The sequence below is a fragment of the Egretta garzetta genome, unplaced genomic scaffold (assembly GCF_000687185.1).
Source record: "Egretta garzetta isolate BGI_Z169 unplaced genomic scaffold, ASM68718v1 scaffold88, whole genome shotgun sequence".
NCBI classification, from domain to species: domain Eukaryota; kingdom Metazoa; phylum Chordata; class Aves; order Pelecaniformes; family Ardeidae; genus Egretta; species Egretta garzetta.
In genome coordinates, this window is record NW_009260408.1 from 1,069,246 (window position 1) to 1,088,144 (window position 18,899).

Sequence of the window (18,899 nt, forward strand, 5' to 3'; positions counted from 1 at the left end):
GTGCGCGGTCGGAGAGCGGTGCTCCCCGGGGGCCGGTTTCTCTGTGAAACCGCTCCAGAAGGACGGACGGGGAGGGTCCCTTTACCGGAAGGCTTAAGGCTGTAAAGGTGTCCTAGCGATAAAAGATGTGGTTTCGTCTAGAAATGCGTTGAAGCGGAATAACTTAATTCATCCGGCTAACGCTTCCCTCCCGCCCCCAATTGTTTGCTGAAAAGTACCGTATAAACAAGAGCTGGATTTTTTTTTTTTTTTTCTCGTTGTGTGCAGTGAACCACTTTTGCAGGATGAGCACTGTGACTGAAGAAGTTAAGCCAGAAGATGGCAAACCGGAATCTGAAAAAAAAATATTTTATTGTGAAGTGAGTGCGTTTCTTGGTGGCTTTTCAGACTGTATGCTAAAATGGAGGCCTAAGGTATTAAAGACCATGCTCTTAGAAATGCAGACCTAACCTAGATGTCGTGTGGCAAACTTGTAAGTGAGAGAAGCTGTTAATGTGGAGAATAACCTGGTCAGTCTCTGGAAGAGCTACTTGTCTTAGGATTTGGTGAATTCAGTTTGTTCTTGAGCAGTCACAGGTGCAATATAATGGTCTGTAATTGTAGCCCTTCAAATCTCTGTTGTTAAGTATTTCTCGTAGGTGACTGTAAAGGCTCCTTTATCTGTAGAGGCTACAACTCTGGGCCAGAACATGTTAAATTTGTCAATCACAGCTGTTCTAGCAGTGACTATTTTTCTGGTGCATTAAACTTCTGGGCCAGTATGTCAAGAGAATAGACGGTATCAGCATATATATTAGTAGTTGTTTTTTTTTTTTTTTTTTTTGTTAAAAAAAGAAATACAAGAAATAATTGTGGATCTGCATTGTCTTACATCAGTTATTGTAATGGTATAATGTGTGTCTGTGGATCTTAATGAAATGCAGATGTCTTCCTCCATTGTTTTTCTGGTCCCTTTGATGTAACAATGAACGGAGTTGCAGTTATTCTAGGGCATAATTTTGTGTCCCTTCCTTTTTAGTCACTGTATGCTCATCCCTTTTTGTTGGCTTTACAGCCTGGAGAAGTTTAGAAAACTAAGAATCCAGAAAGTAGTGGTAGGAGGGAAGGGGGATGCTCTTAAAAGAATCGTACCACCTGGTATATTTAAATGTGTATTTAAGTATCGTTTGAACAGGTTTGCACGCTATTTCTCATCACTTTAGTGGTATGCTGCTCTCTTAAATGTCACGCAAATTGTACTGTTTAAGCCAAAGAAGATCTTGTGAATTATGCTGTAGGAAGGGATGTGTTTCCAGTTTTTATAACTTAGTAACTACAGAATATCCGTAGCATAACTGAAGATGTGCTTTCGATTTATCTTTTTAGGTTTGTAAAGTACCATGTATGAGTTCTATAAGTCTTCAGTCACACTATCGTGGTGCAAAGCATAGAAAGGTAATCTTTTTCCATATTAAGTGTATATGCAAATTTAATCATAAATCTGGGATTCTTGTAAAATTCTGTAATTTATTTCACATGGCTTCAAGTGCTTATCTAACTCATTGGTATATCTAGAACAGTAATTTGCTTGAAAAATCCCGAGAAAAAGGTGGTAATCTTACAAGGGCATGTAACTTGAAACATCAACTGTACCTAGAGGTAAATGTGTGTTAATTGCGAAATTAACATTTGAATTGTATGGAAGTTGCAGATGGTGAAAGAATGCAAATGGTTTTTTTTTTGGGTGGAGTTGGCAAAAGTACTGCTCTGTTTTCCAGTTCTACGTAACTTACCTGTACTTTGAATAAAACTAGCTTGCTTGTTATCTTGATAGTAACATCAACTCGGGTTTCCTGCAGGTGTTACATAGGCTTAACCACTAAGTCTTGTGGTTCTGTTTGTTTGAAGCATCTCAGTAGCAACTTCCTGGTTTACTGCCTTTGCTTGTTTTGTGCTTAAAGTATTAGGCAGCGTTCTGTTAGGCTGTATTTAGAGGTGAGGCTTTTATAAGCCTTGTTTGACTGAACTTTTGACTGTTGATTGGCTGATAATTAGGTTTTGTTTAAAATTCCACATTTTCAGTCTATGAAGTTGAGACCTACTCAGTTATCTGTTCTTTCCTCTGTTACTTAAGATTGCTGTCATCAGTGCCACGACAATACAATCTGAAGTGCCTGCTTTAATGTTTTCTTAATGACATCTTACTCTTCCTGGAACACTAAAGACTAACTGCAATACTACCTTTCTCAAGTGTTTCTGTGCCCTTTTTCTTTCAGTTGTAGGTGAGGGGCATCTCCCCACCTTTTAGTTTTCAAGACAGATTAATAGTATTTTGTTACTTATTTGCTGATCACTTTAATAGCATCGACTCTTACTTGAGTCAGTGGCTCCACTTTCTCAAAATGACTTTTTTTTCCTCAGGATTCAGTCTTCTTGGTCCTTGTTGATCCAGAAGAAGTGTACAGTACTATAGTATTTTTCATGTTTCTCCCTTTTAAAGTGGAAAAACTAGTGATTTTTTTTTCTTAGAAAAATCTGTGTGTCGCTTTCCTTCTGTTTCACTCTTTGAAATTAGTGTATGCTAGGCTACATCTGTCAAACTTCTATTGAGTTAATGAAGGACTGCAAACTGATAGTGAACAATAATCAGGCAGGTGAAAACTTGTTAGATGTTAAATGTTAGTGCTGGTGTGTGGAGTTCTGGTAAGTCACATGAGTGCATTTCTGTGGGAATAACTCCCAAGATTGTGTCGTCATTGTCTTCAGTTACTTCTAATTCCTCACTTTAAATTATGAAATCTGTTGTATGTTTTGGCAGAAGACCACAATGCACTGAGTTGTCACAAGAAGTTTTTGTATCACCAAGTTTGAAGTAACCTTAAAAGTCCTGAGCTTATGTTCCTTTTTGATACAGGCTGGGTGTTGATAGTCAATAGCTCTTAGTTTGTTCCTTACTAGAGGAGTTCCTATTCAAAATAATACCAAAGAGTGTCCTGGCAACAAAACAAAACGAAGAGGAGATGGTAGTTCTTTACCTAAATTGCAACACTGGGCAACCTGCTACCCACTTTTTATTACTTTAGTCAGGTGACTTTTTTCCTTTCAGCTACCCATTTGTGTTTAAAATGTCATTGGTAAGGACACTTTGTGCTTGTCCTTCACTAGAGGAAGTTTCAAAACCACACGAAATAACCCTTCCTCAGGAGAAGGGCAGTCACTGGGAAAACTCCAAGAAACAAATGTGAATGCTTGCTATGTGTGTGAAATGATTCTCACTTTATTGGCCTGTGTTTCCCATAGCTATTCAAAGTTAAATGCCTTATTTTGATTAGCTGTGCTAGTAAAGCTTGACTGTCTGATGGATTTGTAGGAATACTTCAGCTGACTTTGTGTAGATTGTTATTGTATTTTTTTTTTGGTCACCTGGGTAGTTTGCTTATTCTGGATTTTGGATAGGTACATGAGATATTTATCTAGGTTACTTCTGCATACCTTTGTTTCTACTTCAGATGTCGATTGGTTTGCTCATGTCAGTACTATTGACTCCTAAACATAGCATCAGAATGCATAATTTATTTGAAAAAGACCATTCCCAAACATCTAAGCATACTTCTTAGATAAATTGTATCGAATGCATTGCTTTCATAAAACTAGGGAGATTTTTATTAGTGACCTATGTATAACCAAAGAATTAAGACTTTTTTTTCCAATAAATCTGATTCATATGTGCTACGCTTCTCAGACTCTAGGGATATTGCTTTTGATGAGTTAGAGATTTTTAGGGTGTACTTCCTGTAGTGATTCTCGGTCTGTGTGTTTGAACTGGCAGTGCCTAAATCATTTGCTGCTGGAGAGGAAAATGTAAATAATGCCTGTCTCTTCATGGCAGCTTAGGCAGACTATCCAGATTTATTATAAATTGGATAAAAGTTTTTCCCAGAGTATCTTGTTGCTTCTCAAACTAAAAGAGACTAAGTCTATACCTAAAGCCTTGTGGAATTCCATTGACTGTGTTGGAGGCTAATAATTTGGTTCATTAAGCTGAGTCTACATACCTACAAGAAGGTGTGTACTGAATTGTTTTATTTGTATTTGTATATTTGCAGTCTTAATGCTCTGTAACCCCCTGGATTGATGTGTTATTGATTTCAGGGGATAGAAATAGACTGAATGACATTGCATCATAAAATAGAAGTAATTAAGAAATATTTCAAGCAAATGATTAGCCAGTGCAATGACTTTCTTCCTAGCTTGTTACTAGATTAGTTTTTGTCTATTTGAAGCCTTTTCCATTTGCACTTTGAAATTTATGTGAACATTTTTTTCTGAACAAGTCTCAGGGGTAGTTGCTCTAGTGAAATAATAGATGATCAGTTACCCAATTAGATGAAATTGTTGCCACTTGCATTCTGTGATATAGGAAACTTAAACATAGAAGTTCTGGGGCCTTTAAATGCTTAATTTACAAAATACTAGGTAATATTTTAATTCTATATGGTGTAGCTCTTTAGAGTTCTTTTAGTTTCTATCCCCGAGAGTTGATTCTTTGTTGTGCCAAGGGTTTGTATTTCTCACTGACTTCAGCATTCATGTTATGATGCTTTCTGTGCCCTTGAACTGGAGTTTGAGTAATAAGCAGAATACGCATCTGATTTTTTTCTAGTTCATGAGGCCAAACCCCTGTAAAAAGTGCTGATGGACAAAATATTGTGTGGCTGGAATGACCACAGTACAAGGCTGTGTATATCTTGTGCATTGAGTGCCTTATGACCTTTGCATAGTTCCACACTGATGAGTTTTGTGACTTTTGTTGCTGAATAGGTATTGATGGGGGTGGGAAATGACTTGGGCAAAATGGCATTCATACATGTGCATGTAGTTCTTAGCTCTTTGGAAGCTGGAATTGGCTTGTATTATATACTTTAAAAAAGTAGTTCAATGTTACTTTTAGCTGTTACGGTAAAATGGTTAGAAAAGAATCTTTACTAATGCTTTTCACTGATCCAAATCTGAAAGAGCAATGGGGGATATACTGCGTGGAAGGTGGGGGTGTGGTTTTTGGGGTTTTTTTGGTAGCTGAGTAAAAAGCTAGGCTCTTCTGGGGGAGCAGTTTGCAGACAAAATATACCTGCTATGCAAATACCTGGAATACGATGGTGTGTGATATATTTTATTCTGTTTTTGCCAATATGTGTTAGCGTTAGTGCTGAGTTTGCTAAAGAGGAAATTGTAGAGTCTTTTTTTCCATGTGTTTTAAACAGCCCTTTGCAGATGTATGACACCAGCAGAAGAGTGTTGCCTCTTCTGTGAACTGTATTTGGAGCACAGGTGAAGATTGTTCTGGTTCTATCAAGGATTCAAGACTCCCCCCTTCATATCTGGGGATAGATAGGATGGAAATGCCTACTGTGTTCCAAAAGGAGAAGAATCTGTGTTTAGGACTCTGCAACTTCATTAAAAACAAGGAATGTTCAGATCTGTGAAGAGAGTTGTTAGTTTTTGTCTTCACCATTTCGGTGTTCTCATTTCTGCTATACCTCTTGCCCCTGGCTGTCGTGCATCAGAACCTGTGTTTGAAAATACCTGATGTACAGGAAACCTTGCTGTCTTTTTCTGTGGCATTAAAATCAACAATGCTGGAAAAGCATTTTAATTGGACATCTTTGTGTTGATACTTGGAATTGTAACAGCTAAGTTTTGGTTACAGGAAAATTGCTTTGCTGTCATAAATGTTTATGTTTCTCTCAAGACGTATGCTGTTATGTTCTGCAGCTTATTTTTGTGATTAGAGAGGCTTAAACTGTAGAGCTTTTCTTTTGCAAAACTTGATTTGCTTAGTATAAGCTTGAAGTGTTAAAATAGAATTTCTGTGTATGGGCTGCTAACATCTAGCTGGTATGATTTCAAGAGTATATCTATTTAGGAACAGGTAATTTATGTTTACATAATACTTAACTGTGCATGTGAATCTGTTAGATAACCTGTAAACTTGAACTGTGTGGAAAACTGATTTATGCAGTAGCTCTTGCAGATTACAGTGTGTATGGGAGGTTTGAACCCTAAACAGCAGTTTTTGAGTTTTGGCTTCTCAAAGTTAGACACTTTTGTTAAAAGTTACTCTAACTTTTCATAGTCTTAGCTCAAAAACAGCTGTTGCAACTTGCTTGCAACACCTGACCCAGGACAGAGAATAAGTTTCTTACCTAATGTGTGAGAATCTTCATTCCGGATGTAGCTTTTTATTTATTTTTTTTTTAAGAAACCTCAAGAAGGGTCACCAGTAAAATGGACCCATTAGCTTCAGTTCTGGAACTCCATTTCTAATATTAACAAATGCAGTAATCCAAGTGCAATCAAAGTCAAAGCTGATGGTCTGAAAATGCTCGGGAAGAAATCTCTTTGAGCAGCAGCTCACAGTTGCTATTGTTTGCTATGCTTGTTGGAAAAGTTAGATATTAGCAGCTGTTTATTGTAAACCTGTAGAATGACAAGTAACAAAGACTTGTGTCAGCAAGGAGAGACTGGGTCTGTAGTCTAAGCTTATGAAATCTGTCTGAGTTCATACACCACCACCCACTGTCTGTGGCGATACTGGGACTTGGGTAACTTCCTCATTTATGGCTACTGTGAAGGAACAGCTATTTGGCTTCTTAATTAACTGTTTTGTCAGTCTTGCTTCCTACTGAAATGTCACATCGATGTGCAGCATCTCTTCCATGCCACTGAACACTGAAAATACAGCTCCATGGACTGTTCTGGGCAGACAGCTGCTTTACTAGCAGAATGATCACGCTTACTATTTCATTCTTGTAAATGGCAAGTTTATGTTTATTTGCCAGAAAGTTCTCAAAATGAGTCAGGATCATTTCAGCCATGTTCTGAAATGGAAATTTAAGTTCTTCTTTTCCTTGGATTCTGCCAAAAAGTGATCTGATCTGGATTCAGCTCATGAAAGCCACTTTCCCTGTTCTTCATGACATAAATGAACTTTCAGGAGATTTGGCTAGCTTTAAAGTTTAGCCAAATCCGCTCAAAATGGTGGGGGAGCTGCTTTTTATTAGTTTGTTTTTTCCTTTTGGGGCGAGTTTTCTTTTTCTTTTTTGTTGGAACTACAACTTCTGGAAACTTAGGTGCTGTAATCATGCAGAACTCAAGGTTTTGTCTGGCATCCTTGAGATGTTGTGTTTCAAGCCATAGTCATCTCTTAAAATTTTATTAATAACAGGGCTTTCTTGAAATTAACCTTGTATTAACTGTAAGTACGCTTTTGTCAGTACTTCCAGCTTTTGCAGAAAATCATAAAGGCTGTAATTTTTCCTATTTGATAATGGAAACTTTGGCCTGTAATGCAATTCATCTGCAAAGGCTTCTTGGGAAGTACAGGGTTTTTCCTTCAAATGGTGCAGCACATTAATTTCTTTTTCTTATTTTATTTTGGGATGACTTGCATCTTCATAATTAAAGAAAGAGAAAGCCCTGAGACCCAAGACTGTCTATTGTAAGTATAACACTTTTTTCTTTCCAGCCTCCTAGGATAGATACTGCTTGGGGATTTTAATGTTTGTTGCTTTTCTAGTAGTTCAGGTATTTGCATTTGCCAGATTTATGTGTCTATAACTGTCTTTCTCTTTATATGCTGAACATTCTTCCGAGATTTCTATCTAGTGAACTGCTGAGCTAAGAAATATTTTAGAACATGAAACCTTAATTATACCTTTCCACATCGAAATATTTGTATATCTATTTAGTAGAGGGATGGATAGTCAGTATTTTAGTTTCTTACCTTCCCTGGCTAAAACATTTCCCACTTATCTGTCAGCTTTATACACTCACTACTAAGCTTCAGGCAGTATGTGAAGAAGCTAAATCAGCAGGCGAACAGAGCGCTGTTGCAGATGCAGCTCTACCAGTGCTGGAGTCGCCTAGCTGCATCACAAGAATGTTCTGCCTTTCTTGTAATGGAGTAGCAAAGACCTATTCAGGGTACCTCAGTTGTTGGGGTATCTCTTCCCCCTGAAACTGAGAATGTGAATCCAGACTGTCATATGTCAATGAAAATAAGAGTTGTGGTGAAAGGTTGAAAACATGGGATATAACTAGCTCACAGCGGAAATGGAAATCTTGTAAAGGCACTGATGATGATGTACAAGATTTTTAAAGTACAGGAACCAGAGAATGTTGGCAGATAGGGGAATACTGATAAAAATCAATGAGAAGATTAAAAACCAAAATGGTTATACAGTCAGTCGTCACAAGACATAAGGCTTTCACTTCTACTTTATCTTCTTAGTCTGTTCTCCTAAGAAACAAGGCTTACATTCTGGCTTTGTCATCTGTTCCTCAGTATCTTTTGAACCTCTCAGCCTTTTTGAACCAAGTTGATCAAGGGTTCCTGAAAATACAACTGCACAGAGGAGAGTGATGGTGTCAGTACTCTACTGCGGGAAGTGCTGCAGGCTGAGCTCAACGCATCCTGGACGCTGAAGACTCAGCACAAGAGAAACATTTAGAAAAGCACTGGTCAGAGACCATTTTCTAAGAGACTGGGCTTCATTAGCCACTCTGTGATTGGGAGTTGACAAGAGAATATCAGTATAAGACATATCATTCAAGTGTGCAAACAGTTACGAGGCAAAATGTCTCAGCAGACACGAGTAGTGCAGATCTTCTCTGTTTAAAAATACTGGTGATGAAGCTCTTGACAATTTCTACAAAAGTTCTGAAAACATATAGGTATCCTCAAAAACCAATGGATTTGAGCAGTCCAAAACTGTGTTTATACCTTGGCAACAACAACAGATTTGTTTGGCTATGGGCTAGTGTTTTTAGTGGAAAACAATTTCTAGAGACTTCCTTGTATTTCTCATCAGAAGTGGTCATGAAAAGTAATACTCGTTAACTGAAGAGGATCTTGCTTCAGGACCATAAAATCTTGTTTTGGAGGAGTAATGTAAAGGATGCATGGGACAAAGTGAGACTTCAGTAAGAGGACAGAAGGTGAGGCAGCAAGACTGTAAAAAGAGTGGTGGAATACAGGAGCTGGTTGCAAAGACCTGTGCCTTTAGAAAATGGAACTGCTTAATATACTGCAAGCTCAGCATTCCACGGAGAATTCAGGTTAAGAACGTATGCTTGTTATAAACACCGCATCTCTGGCAATGTCACAGGTTAGAATCCTTCAACTGTGATCTGTCTTACAGAATGAGAGGAGATGTTAAAATATCTGATCATTAAAGTGAAGAATCTAGACGTGAAACTGGTAAACAGAGCTAACTCCTGGAGGAATCCCACCATCACAGGATACCACATGTCAGAAGCATCACAAGATGTGCTTTAATTCGGAAAGTTCTATGCCTCAGTAGTCATTTTTAATCAACCAACATCTCTTACTTCTAATATTAAATGATTATTCATACTATCGATGTCTCCTTTATACTAATTTATCCATATTGCATTCTGCTTCACTGAAGATCCAGGTGTGGGAGGGCAATTTGTGAGCCACTGTTTGGGTTTATTTGTCAAGGCTGAAATTTGGCCTGATGAAGCTTATTTGTATGTTTTAGTCGTCTGGTTGTTTTTTGGTTTTTTTTTTTTTTTTAAACAGGTAGAGAATCTGGCCACCTGAGTAACTTTTCAGTGATGGCAATTTAGATTTCATTTTGAGGACTGCAATGCAGAATTACATATTCAATATATATGCATAACTTCTCAGAATTCTCACATGGACATATTACCAATTACACAAATAACTCTCCCTCAACAGCCAGTGGGTCTAGGAAATTCATTGTACTCTGTCACTGAGATACAGGAATAAATTCTGAATTTGCTTGGCTTTTGTTTTTTCATTTTAAATAGTTGATTTTTTTCTACGGTTTGCAGATATATATATATATAGTAAGCATGAACAAAAATTATACTGCATTTATGGAGTTAAGTAGTGAAGTCTTGTGAATAAGCGTGGCAAGCATGGATATTCTTAAATTAGGTGCACTAGGTCAAGTATGAGTCTGGTACTACTTCAGGATATAAATTAATGAGATGCTCCTGTTATTGCTGTTTGATCTGCAATCTTATTCTAATGTTCATGTTGTCAAATACTCCAGTGAGACTGAAATGTGGCAGCATATTCACAGAGCTGGAGTACAAAGAGCCAGGAACAAAATTGTATGGATGTTGTCAAAGTGAAGGATGAGTTTTCTTGGAAATCACTTGGGACAAAACCTGACAAGTATCTGAAATGTACACTGTTTAAGAAGAACAGGTTTCAAGAAGAACTCTCTTTCAGGAAGAACTTCAGAAGATGAGGTTTGACATATTTAAAATGTTTTGTATTAATGTCTGCAATTTCTTCTTTGCTGCAGAGTTAAAAAAAAAAAAAGTTCCGTTGTCAGTAGGGAGAACACAACCAATGCTGCTATCACTTGTAAATCAGATTTTAAAAAGACAAATTATTTGGATTCTGAGTGTTTTCAAATGGGACATGCCATGTACGGTATCCTCTCTGAACTCATCAAAAGTAACTGTTCATAATCCAGAAGTATGAGTGTGAGTAACCTTACTGTTTAATTGCACTGTCTTGTTGACCATTAAGTCAGTTAAGTGAGGAAATGCATCTGTTTCCAGATGATTGTGTTTGGAGGATTACCATTTTCTCTGTTATTTCTGTGGTAATGAGAGAATTGGGTATTTGGGGTGGGTTTGTGGGGGGTTCTTTGTTTGGCTTTTTTTTTTTGCCTGTTCAGAGGAGGGCAGCTTAATGGAAGTTGTGGGAAGAGAAGATGCTGATGTTCTAGGACTTTACTAAGAGTTAAATCAAAGCTCAGTTAAATACATGATTATGTATATTACATATTAAGTACATAACTTCAGTCGTGATTTCTTTGTACAATGATATAAACAGACAGATGGAAGACTTCTTTCAGCTCTAGCTGAGGCAGTTGCACATATGTGTTCAGGGATAAGGAGGGGAGGAGACTGAACTTTGCTTTCTTTCCTGGGACCTTTTGATCAAAGCAGGCAGAAGTTTGGAAAAGTTTTTGCTTTGAGTAAGAGGCATTAAATGATGAGGGAATGCCAATATATACGTTAAGCAAATGTTCCCTGGGCAGTAGCAAAATCCAGTGGTTTACTATGACAACAAGGCAGCAGAGACTAGAGTACAAGCTGTATTAAAGCCATTTCTGGGCTGTCTGGCTTTATTGGTGAAATTTATTTGGCACAAAGAAGAGTGAATTAAGGGATTTTTTTTTTTGTGCAGCTTGTGGATTTTTTTTCTTGCATTACAGGAAGATGCAGAGTTAGCTTGCAGTACTTCTTTTAAAATGATACAAATGAAAAGTATTGAAAAGTCTAATAAGGGATTTTGGTAGGTGTTTAGTTGCTGGATCTAGCAACCTGCATCTACATTCTTCAACATAAAACCTTTAAGTAGCACCATGAGTAAAGAAAGCTACATTATGGTCATTCTGTAAAGCACGGAATCAAGGGGAAGAATCAGATCTGAAGATAAGCTGCATTTATTTAACAGCACTGGCTACAAGTTCTTCCTTCGGTGAAAGCACAAATGTCATGTATTCTGCCTTGGGTTCACCAATAAAAACCTTATCAGTATCCTGATCAGCATTTCAACTTTATGATATAAGATAAATCTATTTATTTTTAACATGTTCTCCATGCTCAGTGTCTGTGAAGCATTGATTAGTACACATAAGGTTTTGGGGTGTAAAACTACTGCTACATTTTTCAAAGAAAGGAAACCTGGAAGTTCTTTATCAAGTCATGGACTAGAAGAGAAAATGTTTCAGAAACCATAATAATAGAAGTACTAAGGTTGAACACTACTCCAACTCCCTTACCGCCTCTCTTGGGGAGTTCCCCCATACAATGGAATATGCAGTGTTTGTGCACTTCAGCTCTTGTATTCAAAACTGCAATGTTGAGTCCAATACCTCTTTGCCACTGAGTAACTGAGTTGACAAGGTTTGAAACTGACCTTACATTTTGAAATGTAGCTGTTTTACTTCTGGCAGTCATTAGGAAGGTGTGTGCATTACAAATACATATATAGATGTAAAAGATGGAGAACAAAGAAACATGTTCAGCACCATGTCGTTGAATATTGAAAGGAAAAGGATTTTTTGTGTTCATACAGATAGCTAGATGTGGAAAATATCCCTTACTAAATAAAAAACATCAGTTGGAAGGCATTTCCTGTAGCTGATAGGTGACTTCCTGATTGAAGCAGGACTACTGCCAGTGCTGGATTATCACTTGCTTACTGAAGCCTTGAACCATCTCCAAGGGCAGAGTCTGCTACCTGTGTTTAATCCTAACATCTAACCCGTGCCTCCTAAGCAACTGTTTCTGGCTGTTACTTGTTATGCTGCTGTTGTCACATCCCTAAAGGGTTTGACTCATCTTTGTAGCTGCGGTTCAGGTATCCATGCTATTAGATATCTCTTAACTTAGCCTGGTAAAGCAGAGGCTAAGTCCAGCTCCCAAACCTGTTCTCATAAGTTATTTGCCCTGGGTTGTTTGTCTGGGTAGCCCTTCTGCTGGACCCTCTCTGGTTTCTTCACATCCCACTTGAACTGGAGAAGAATGGAACTAGACAGCCTCTCAAGTCCCGAATAATGGAGGATAAGATATTCTGAAGTATGCTGCCTGTGCAGTATTTCAATATGGGGTTTGCCTAGTTTATGGGAGACATAATTTTGGCCAATATTCACCTTGGCATTCATTGTAACTCTGAGGTATTTCTTGACAGTGTAGCTGCTCAGTCAGCCAGATCCCAGCCTGTGCTCATGAATGGGATTATTTCAGCTGCAGTACCCTCTACTTCTTATTCTGTTCCTTAAGGTTTCTTTAATCCTTAATGTTCCCAAGGTCTTGCCCAACTGAAGCTGTAGCATTGTATCCTGTAAATTTACTATTGTCTGTGAATTTGCTGAGGGTGTTCTATGTACCCTCAGCCAGGTTATTAATGATTTTATTAATTGTTGTGGACTGTGGAATCAGTCTTTGGGGTACTCTGCTGCTTACTGAACATCAAGGCTGTTGGGGGCTGGGCTGTCGATCGTTGCCCTTTGTCCAGTTGATTTTCAGATTGTTGGTCAGTCTGATAAGCTTTAAGGGAAAAATACTGTTGTGTTTTGGTAACTTATATTGTTAATAGCATTGCAAAGCCATGTGGCTAGTAAATGTTAGCCTGGAAACCTGCTGTTGCTGAATGGAAGATTGTCTTCAACATCATAATTGCTTTTATGAAAATTCTGCAGGCAGCAGTGATAATATCTGCTATATCAAAACCCCAAACTGCTACCTTTTGTGATAGTAGCAGCTGCAACTTGATTTTTAACTTGACCATACTTGTAAACTTCAACCATGTTAAAGCAGACTGCACTATGAACTGCTTCTGGCACAATTCTCTGCAAATACAATTTGTTCCTAGAAGTAAACAGAAAATAAAGCACTAAAAATCTTATTTCACAGGTGCCTATTAGTGCCATGTAGCATTTGGCCATGTCAGTCTGCAGATGCTGGACATGGAATCTGACTTGGGCTTCAGGCACTAAACAACTCTGGAATTAAGTAATTTTTGTACTTGCAGAGTACTTGGGAGGTCATCTTTTGTTCATGCTACTGGAGACTTTGAAGCTTTTTACTGAAAAGGATGGTAATTTATTGTAAGAAATCAAGGGGGAGATGCTTTCTCATACCTCTCCTTTGTGTTAATATTACAGAGTTGTTTGCAGAATGTTTAGAACTCTGATATGAGTTACAGCTTTGATACGTATCTCTTAGCTGCCTGTCTTGTGCAGGAGGAGGAGAAAACCACTGATGTATACAACACATTTGCCATGACTATGGAAAACTTCTTCACTTCAAAAACAGGAATTACATGGGGAAATACATAGGTTTAAGTTAAACTTTCACTTTTTTTAGTAAATGAGTACTAGTGTGTCATCTTGTTTTAATCTTGAATGCTGCAACTTAAAAAATACTGAGAACATCATTAAAGTGCACTTGTGTGTCTGTGTCTATGGATTTGAGGGAAGAAGGGTGCAAGGGAAAGAAGTTCCAATGGAAGGGAGTGGAAGTACCTTTACAAAATCATGTCTAAAAGCTCACTCAGAAATTCGGAGTGATCAAAACTATATATACAGAAGCCTATGTAAAAGAAGATACTAGTCTGTATGCAGTTTAATGGTTTTATGAATTGTTTCTGGGACTGTGTTCAGGCTCTAAATGTTTAGACCAGAAGTTTTCTGTTGGGTACCTGTAAGTAACACAGATTGACTGTCATGCACCATACTGAATAGTTAAAATCATTAAAATAACTAGGCAGTATGAAAATCACTTAAAAATCAAATAAAAATTGAATATGCTTCTGTGACGTTCATGTGTTCGGTGTATTGTGTTGGTGGGGAAGGGGAGTGGAAATGAAGACTTTCTTACTTAGAGCAGTAAAGTTACAAAAGGAAAGTGTAGCAAGATGGAATACTGCTATTACTGAGCCTATATTAAACTAAAATGAAGATAACTGTTCAATTCTCTAACTTGTTTGGATGATCTACTAGGTATTTAATAAAAGCAAGTGAGAAGTAGTAGTCTGACTGTCAAACTGTTATTCTAGGTCCTCCAGCTCCAGTCCGAACTCCGATGAAGTATGAAACACAGAGACCAGGTAGCTGAATATAAATGAGCTAATGTCCTTTTTCAGATGCAACTTTGGAATCAGTGGTTTTGTTTTAATGATGCCTAAGTCAGGTGGTTGATTGTTGTTTAGGAAAAAGCAATGCAAGTTGCCAAACATTTAAACCATTGCTTTTCTTTTGTCCACTGGTTAATTTATGTAAGAAAAGATCATAGGAGATTGAAGTTACGAGTATTTTCACAGAAAGACTGTCAAACTTGGGACACTATAGTTTCTTTCTTCCTGATTATCTGACAGCATCTGATATTAATTAATCTAGCTAATGTTCTTTTAGCTGGTGAAGTCTTCAACAGAAAATTTTGCAGCACGCACATGTGTACACGTTGGATACAGTGAAAGTTTGACAAAACAAAAGCATATAAACCAAGAACAGTATGAGTTGTTTATTATCAAGATGATACCAAGACAAGAATATTTAGTTGTGTGTTAGGAAGCAAGAAGAAAACGGCCATAACCTTATAGGGAGCTTTAACTTCCTTCTGTGTGGATCTTCCCATATTAAGCCCAAAAGATCACATGCCTATCACTGTCAGCTTGGCAACAACCAGCTCACGCTGAGCATGACTGCACAGTTATGCAAATGCATAAGAACTGCATAATACATTTAAGTGTTCGTAAAAATCTGTCTATGGAGACTCATTATGTGGCACCAACTTGTTACTGTCACACTGCACTACTGCTGCATGTCACCTCAGACAGAAAAAACAAAGCAACAAAGTTTTTAACAAGACTGGCATTTTGGTGGGAGTGGGCCACACTGTTCCTGTGGCAGGAGGTGTCCCATCAGGTATTTTTGCCACAGTTAAATTGCAAGAGGTTTTCCATATGAATTAATGCTGGAGCTTTTTGAAATTTTTATTTTTTATGTGCAGCCCTGGAATTTGACTTGATGGCAGCACACCATGTTACTAACGGAATGGATATTTAAGAACAAGCACAGAATTCCCGATCCTGATTTTTGTTTGTTTTTTTTTTTAAACTAAACTTGGCATCCTAGTGGGAAAGAATAGAGTAACATACTGTTCAGTGCTTGTGGTATTTCTACTTGTTTGCTCCAATTTGAAGAAACTAGCAGTGCTCATGACTTACGAAATTAATCAGTCAGTTAAAATACAGCTGCATGTAATTAGGAAGATGCATTCTATTTCTGCACATTTTTTTCTTGTATTACAAATATGTATTTTAGCACTTCAGCATGCTCTTTTATAATGGCCAACATGTGAATACACTTAATGCCTCTCAGATTGTTTTGCAGATACATTTAGCTGAACTCTGCTGGTGCTCCAAGTTGACCAGGAATGCTTTAAATGTGTTTTAGGCAGTGCAAAACCTAACCTATTAAACATCATTGAGGAGTGAGATACATCCCTCGTTGAAACACTGCTAGTTCAGGCTCGGGAACGTACTACCTGTGGTTGTGCAGCTTCTGGTCTGCCTGGAGTACAAGAAACATTTGCTATATTAGTGGCGGTTATGTGTTCTTTATTATTAAGACAATATGATTCTTGAACTTCAGACTCCAAACAAGCAGTCTCAGTGTGCTATATGAGTATTAGGGTTTTAGAGGAAGAAGGGGATTGGTGGCTTGGCTTTTTTTTTTCTTTTTTTTTCCTTTTTTTTTTTTTTTTTTTTTTTTTTTTTTTTTTTTTTAAATGAGAACTGACATGGTCTGGGGCATGCTATGAATGTCAACTTGGATCTTTCCTCAGTAAATTTGATTGTGTTAGAAGGTCTGTTTTGCTTATTTGGTTCTCTCCTTGAAGACATTAATTCCTTGTGTGTAAAATTGTTATTGAAAACAGAGCGTTGGAGTCTTTTTGTGAGTGACTGAGATCTTGCCAATTTTTCCTTATGCCTTTCAGAGTGAAAATTCATTTTGTCCCCCTTAAGTCTCCATTAGAAACTACTTTTAGATCATAGAAATTATGTGCAAATGTCTAATGTGTAATATTTCTTTATGTGTGTATTTTTTACTTTAGTGAAGAGAGGACTCACAAAGGACATAACCTGTCTTAAGGATTTCATGAATGATCCCAAAAGAGAAGAACCTCTAGTTGGTATGTTTTTTGTTTTCTAAATGGTATGTCTTTTGAATTTGTGACTAAATGGCTTTTGCTTTGATATAAAAGGTGGAATTTTAGATATGGTTTCATTTTCTGTAAATGCATTAAATAATTTATAGGATATGCCTTTTAAAGGTTAGCTTATTAGACCAAAGGCCACCTCTTTAAAACAACTTAATTGTTAGACAACTTGTTCCCGAAGGAACCGTCTTAGTAAAGAAGCTTTTCCTGGATCACAGAATGGTTGAGGTTGGTAGAGACCTCTGGAGGTTATCTGGTCTTAAGCCCCTGCTGAAGCAGGGTCACCCAGAGCAGGTTGCCCAGGACCACATCCAGGGGTCTTTTGAATATCTCCAAGGTGGGAGACTCCACCACCGCTCAGGGAAACCCATGCCAGTGCTCAGTCACCCACTCAGTCGAAGTATTTCCTGATGTTCAGACAGCATCTCCTGTGTTTCAGTTTATACCCATTGCCTCTTGTCCTGTCACCACTGAAAAGAGCCTGGCTGCATCTTCTTTGCACTCTCCCTTCAGGTATTTACATACATTGATGTGATGCCCCCTTAGCCTTCTCTTCTCCATGCCGAACAGTCCCAGCTCTCTCAGTCTTTCCTCATAGGAGAGATGCTCCAGTGCCTTCATCATCTTCATGGCCCTTCATTTGTCCATGTCTCTTGTACTGGGAAGCCTGGAGCTGGACACAGTGCTCCAGGCATGGCCCTACTGGTGCTGAATAGAGAGGGTGGATTGTCTTCTTCAATCTGCTGACAACATTCCTCCTTGTGCAGCCCAGGAAACCATTAGCTTTCTTGGCCACAGCGCCCATTGCTAGCCTATCTTCTACTTGGTGTCCACCCAGGTTGTCTTCTGCCAAGCTGCTTTCCAGCTGTTCAGCCCCGAGTATGTACTGGTGCCTGGGCTTGCTCCTTCCCAGGAGAAAGAATGTGCGTTTCCTCATATTAAACCGTTTGAGGTTGCTTTCAGCCCGTATCTCCAGCCTGTTGAGGTCCCTCTGGATGGCAGCATAACCCTCTGGTGCATCAACCTTCCCTCCCAGTTTTGTGTCATGAGCAACCTTGCTGAGGATATGGTCTGGCTCTATAATCCTGATCATTAATGAAGATGTTAAACGGGACTAGACCCCATATTGACTCCTGGGGTACACTGCTAGCGGCTGGCCTCCAATTAGACTTCATCCCATGAATCATCCAGTGATTCTTTGTGGTTTTCCATTTGGTGAGATATTTTTCCCCTGTCTTTGGGAATACTAAAAGTAATAGCATTAATTTTAAGGTTTTCTTTCTTTCTAATTGCTAGATTAGGCAACCCTTAGGACAGGATAAGCAATGCTGCTTGTCAGTGGCCTTAGTGTTCCTAGTATGTGATGGTGGCCTAGAGAAATCTGTTCCCTGACAAAGAGCTAAGTAGCAAAGTTCCTAGTATTAGCAGAGAATTTCTGTTTAGTGAATTGTCTTACGGTTAAACTACATACGGTATTAGCAATACAGTATAGCAATTTATTATTATAAGCATTTTTATAGGAAAAAGGTGGATAGTAAAATGTTACTTGTATACTCAGTTAATTTGGTAATACAGTTTATTTTCAGAGTTAAGGTTTATCAGTATAATACTGTAGTGGGTCTGCAATGGAGTAAAATTTCTTCATAGCAGCCTGTGTGTTTTGGATTTGTGACTAAAAGAGTGTTGATAACACACCAGCGTTTTGGCTGTTGCTCAGCGGTGCACAGTATCAAGACTGTCTCTTTTTTCCTCTCTGGATCCCCACCCCTCACCCCTTGAGTTACAGTATGGGGGTGGGCAAGAGACTGGGAGGGCACACAGCTGGGACAGTTGACCCAAACTGGCCAAAAGGATATTCTGTACCACATAATGTCATGTTCAGCAATCACATTTGAGGTAAAGGAAGAAAAAGGGGTGGGTAGGGTGGTGGTGGTTGGCTTCCAGGGTGGCTGTTCAGAGACTGGCTGGGTATTGGTCTGCTTGTGGGGAGGAGAATGACTGGTTTTCACATGGGGTTTTTTTTTGCTTTTTTATCTTCTCTTTACTTCACCTATTAAACTGTCTTTATCTCAACCCATGAGTTTTCTCGCTTTTGCTGAGGAAAATAGGAAGCTATTTTC

The 18,899-nt window shown here is 38.3% G+C and overlaps 1 protein-coding gene across 9 annotated transcripts in view; it reads left to right on the plus strand.

Moving 5' to 3' along the window:
* Positions 1-269: 269 nt before the first annotated feature.
* LOC118452780 overlaps positions 270-18,899 on the plus strand; it is a 40,800-nt gene continuing 22,170 nt past the window's right edge. For 3 of the 9 annotated variants that reach the window (XM_035898979.1, XM_035898980.1, XM_035898981.1), the window contains exons 1-5: positions 270-359; positions 1,366-1,434; positions 7,444-7,477; positions 14,615-14,665; positions 16,675-16,752. In XM_035898979.1, the coding sequence (XP_035754872.1) occupies positions 285-359; positions 1,366-1,434; positions 7,444-7,477; positions 14,615-14,665; positions 16,675-16,752 (307 nt within the window). In that variant the 5' untranslated portion in view covers positions 270-284. Of the gene's footprint in view, positions 360-1,365; positions 1,435-7,443; positions 7,478-8,323; positions 10,285-14,614; positions 14,666-16,674; positions 16,753-18,899 lie in introns of those variants that run through there. The other 6 variants (XM_035898983.1, XM_035898982.1, XM_035898985.1 and 3 more) reach the window with 6 other exon arrangements.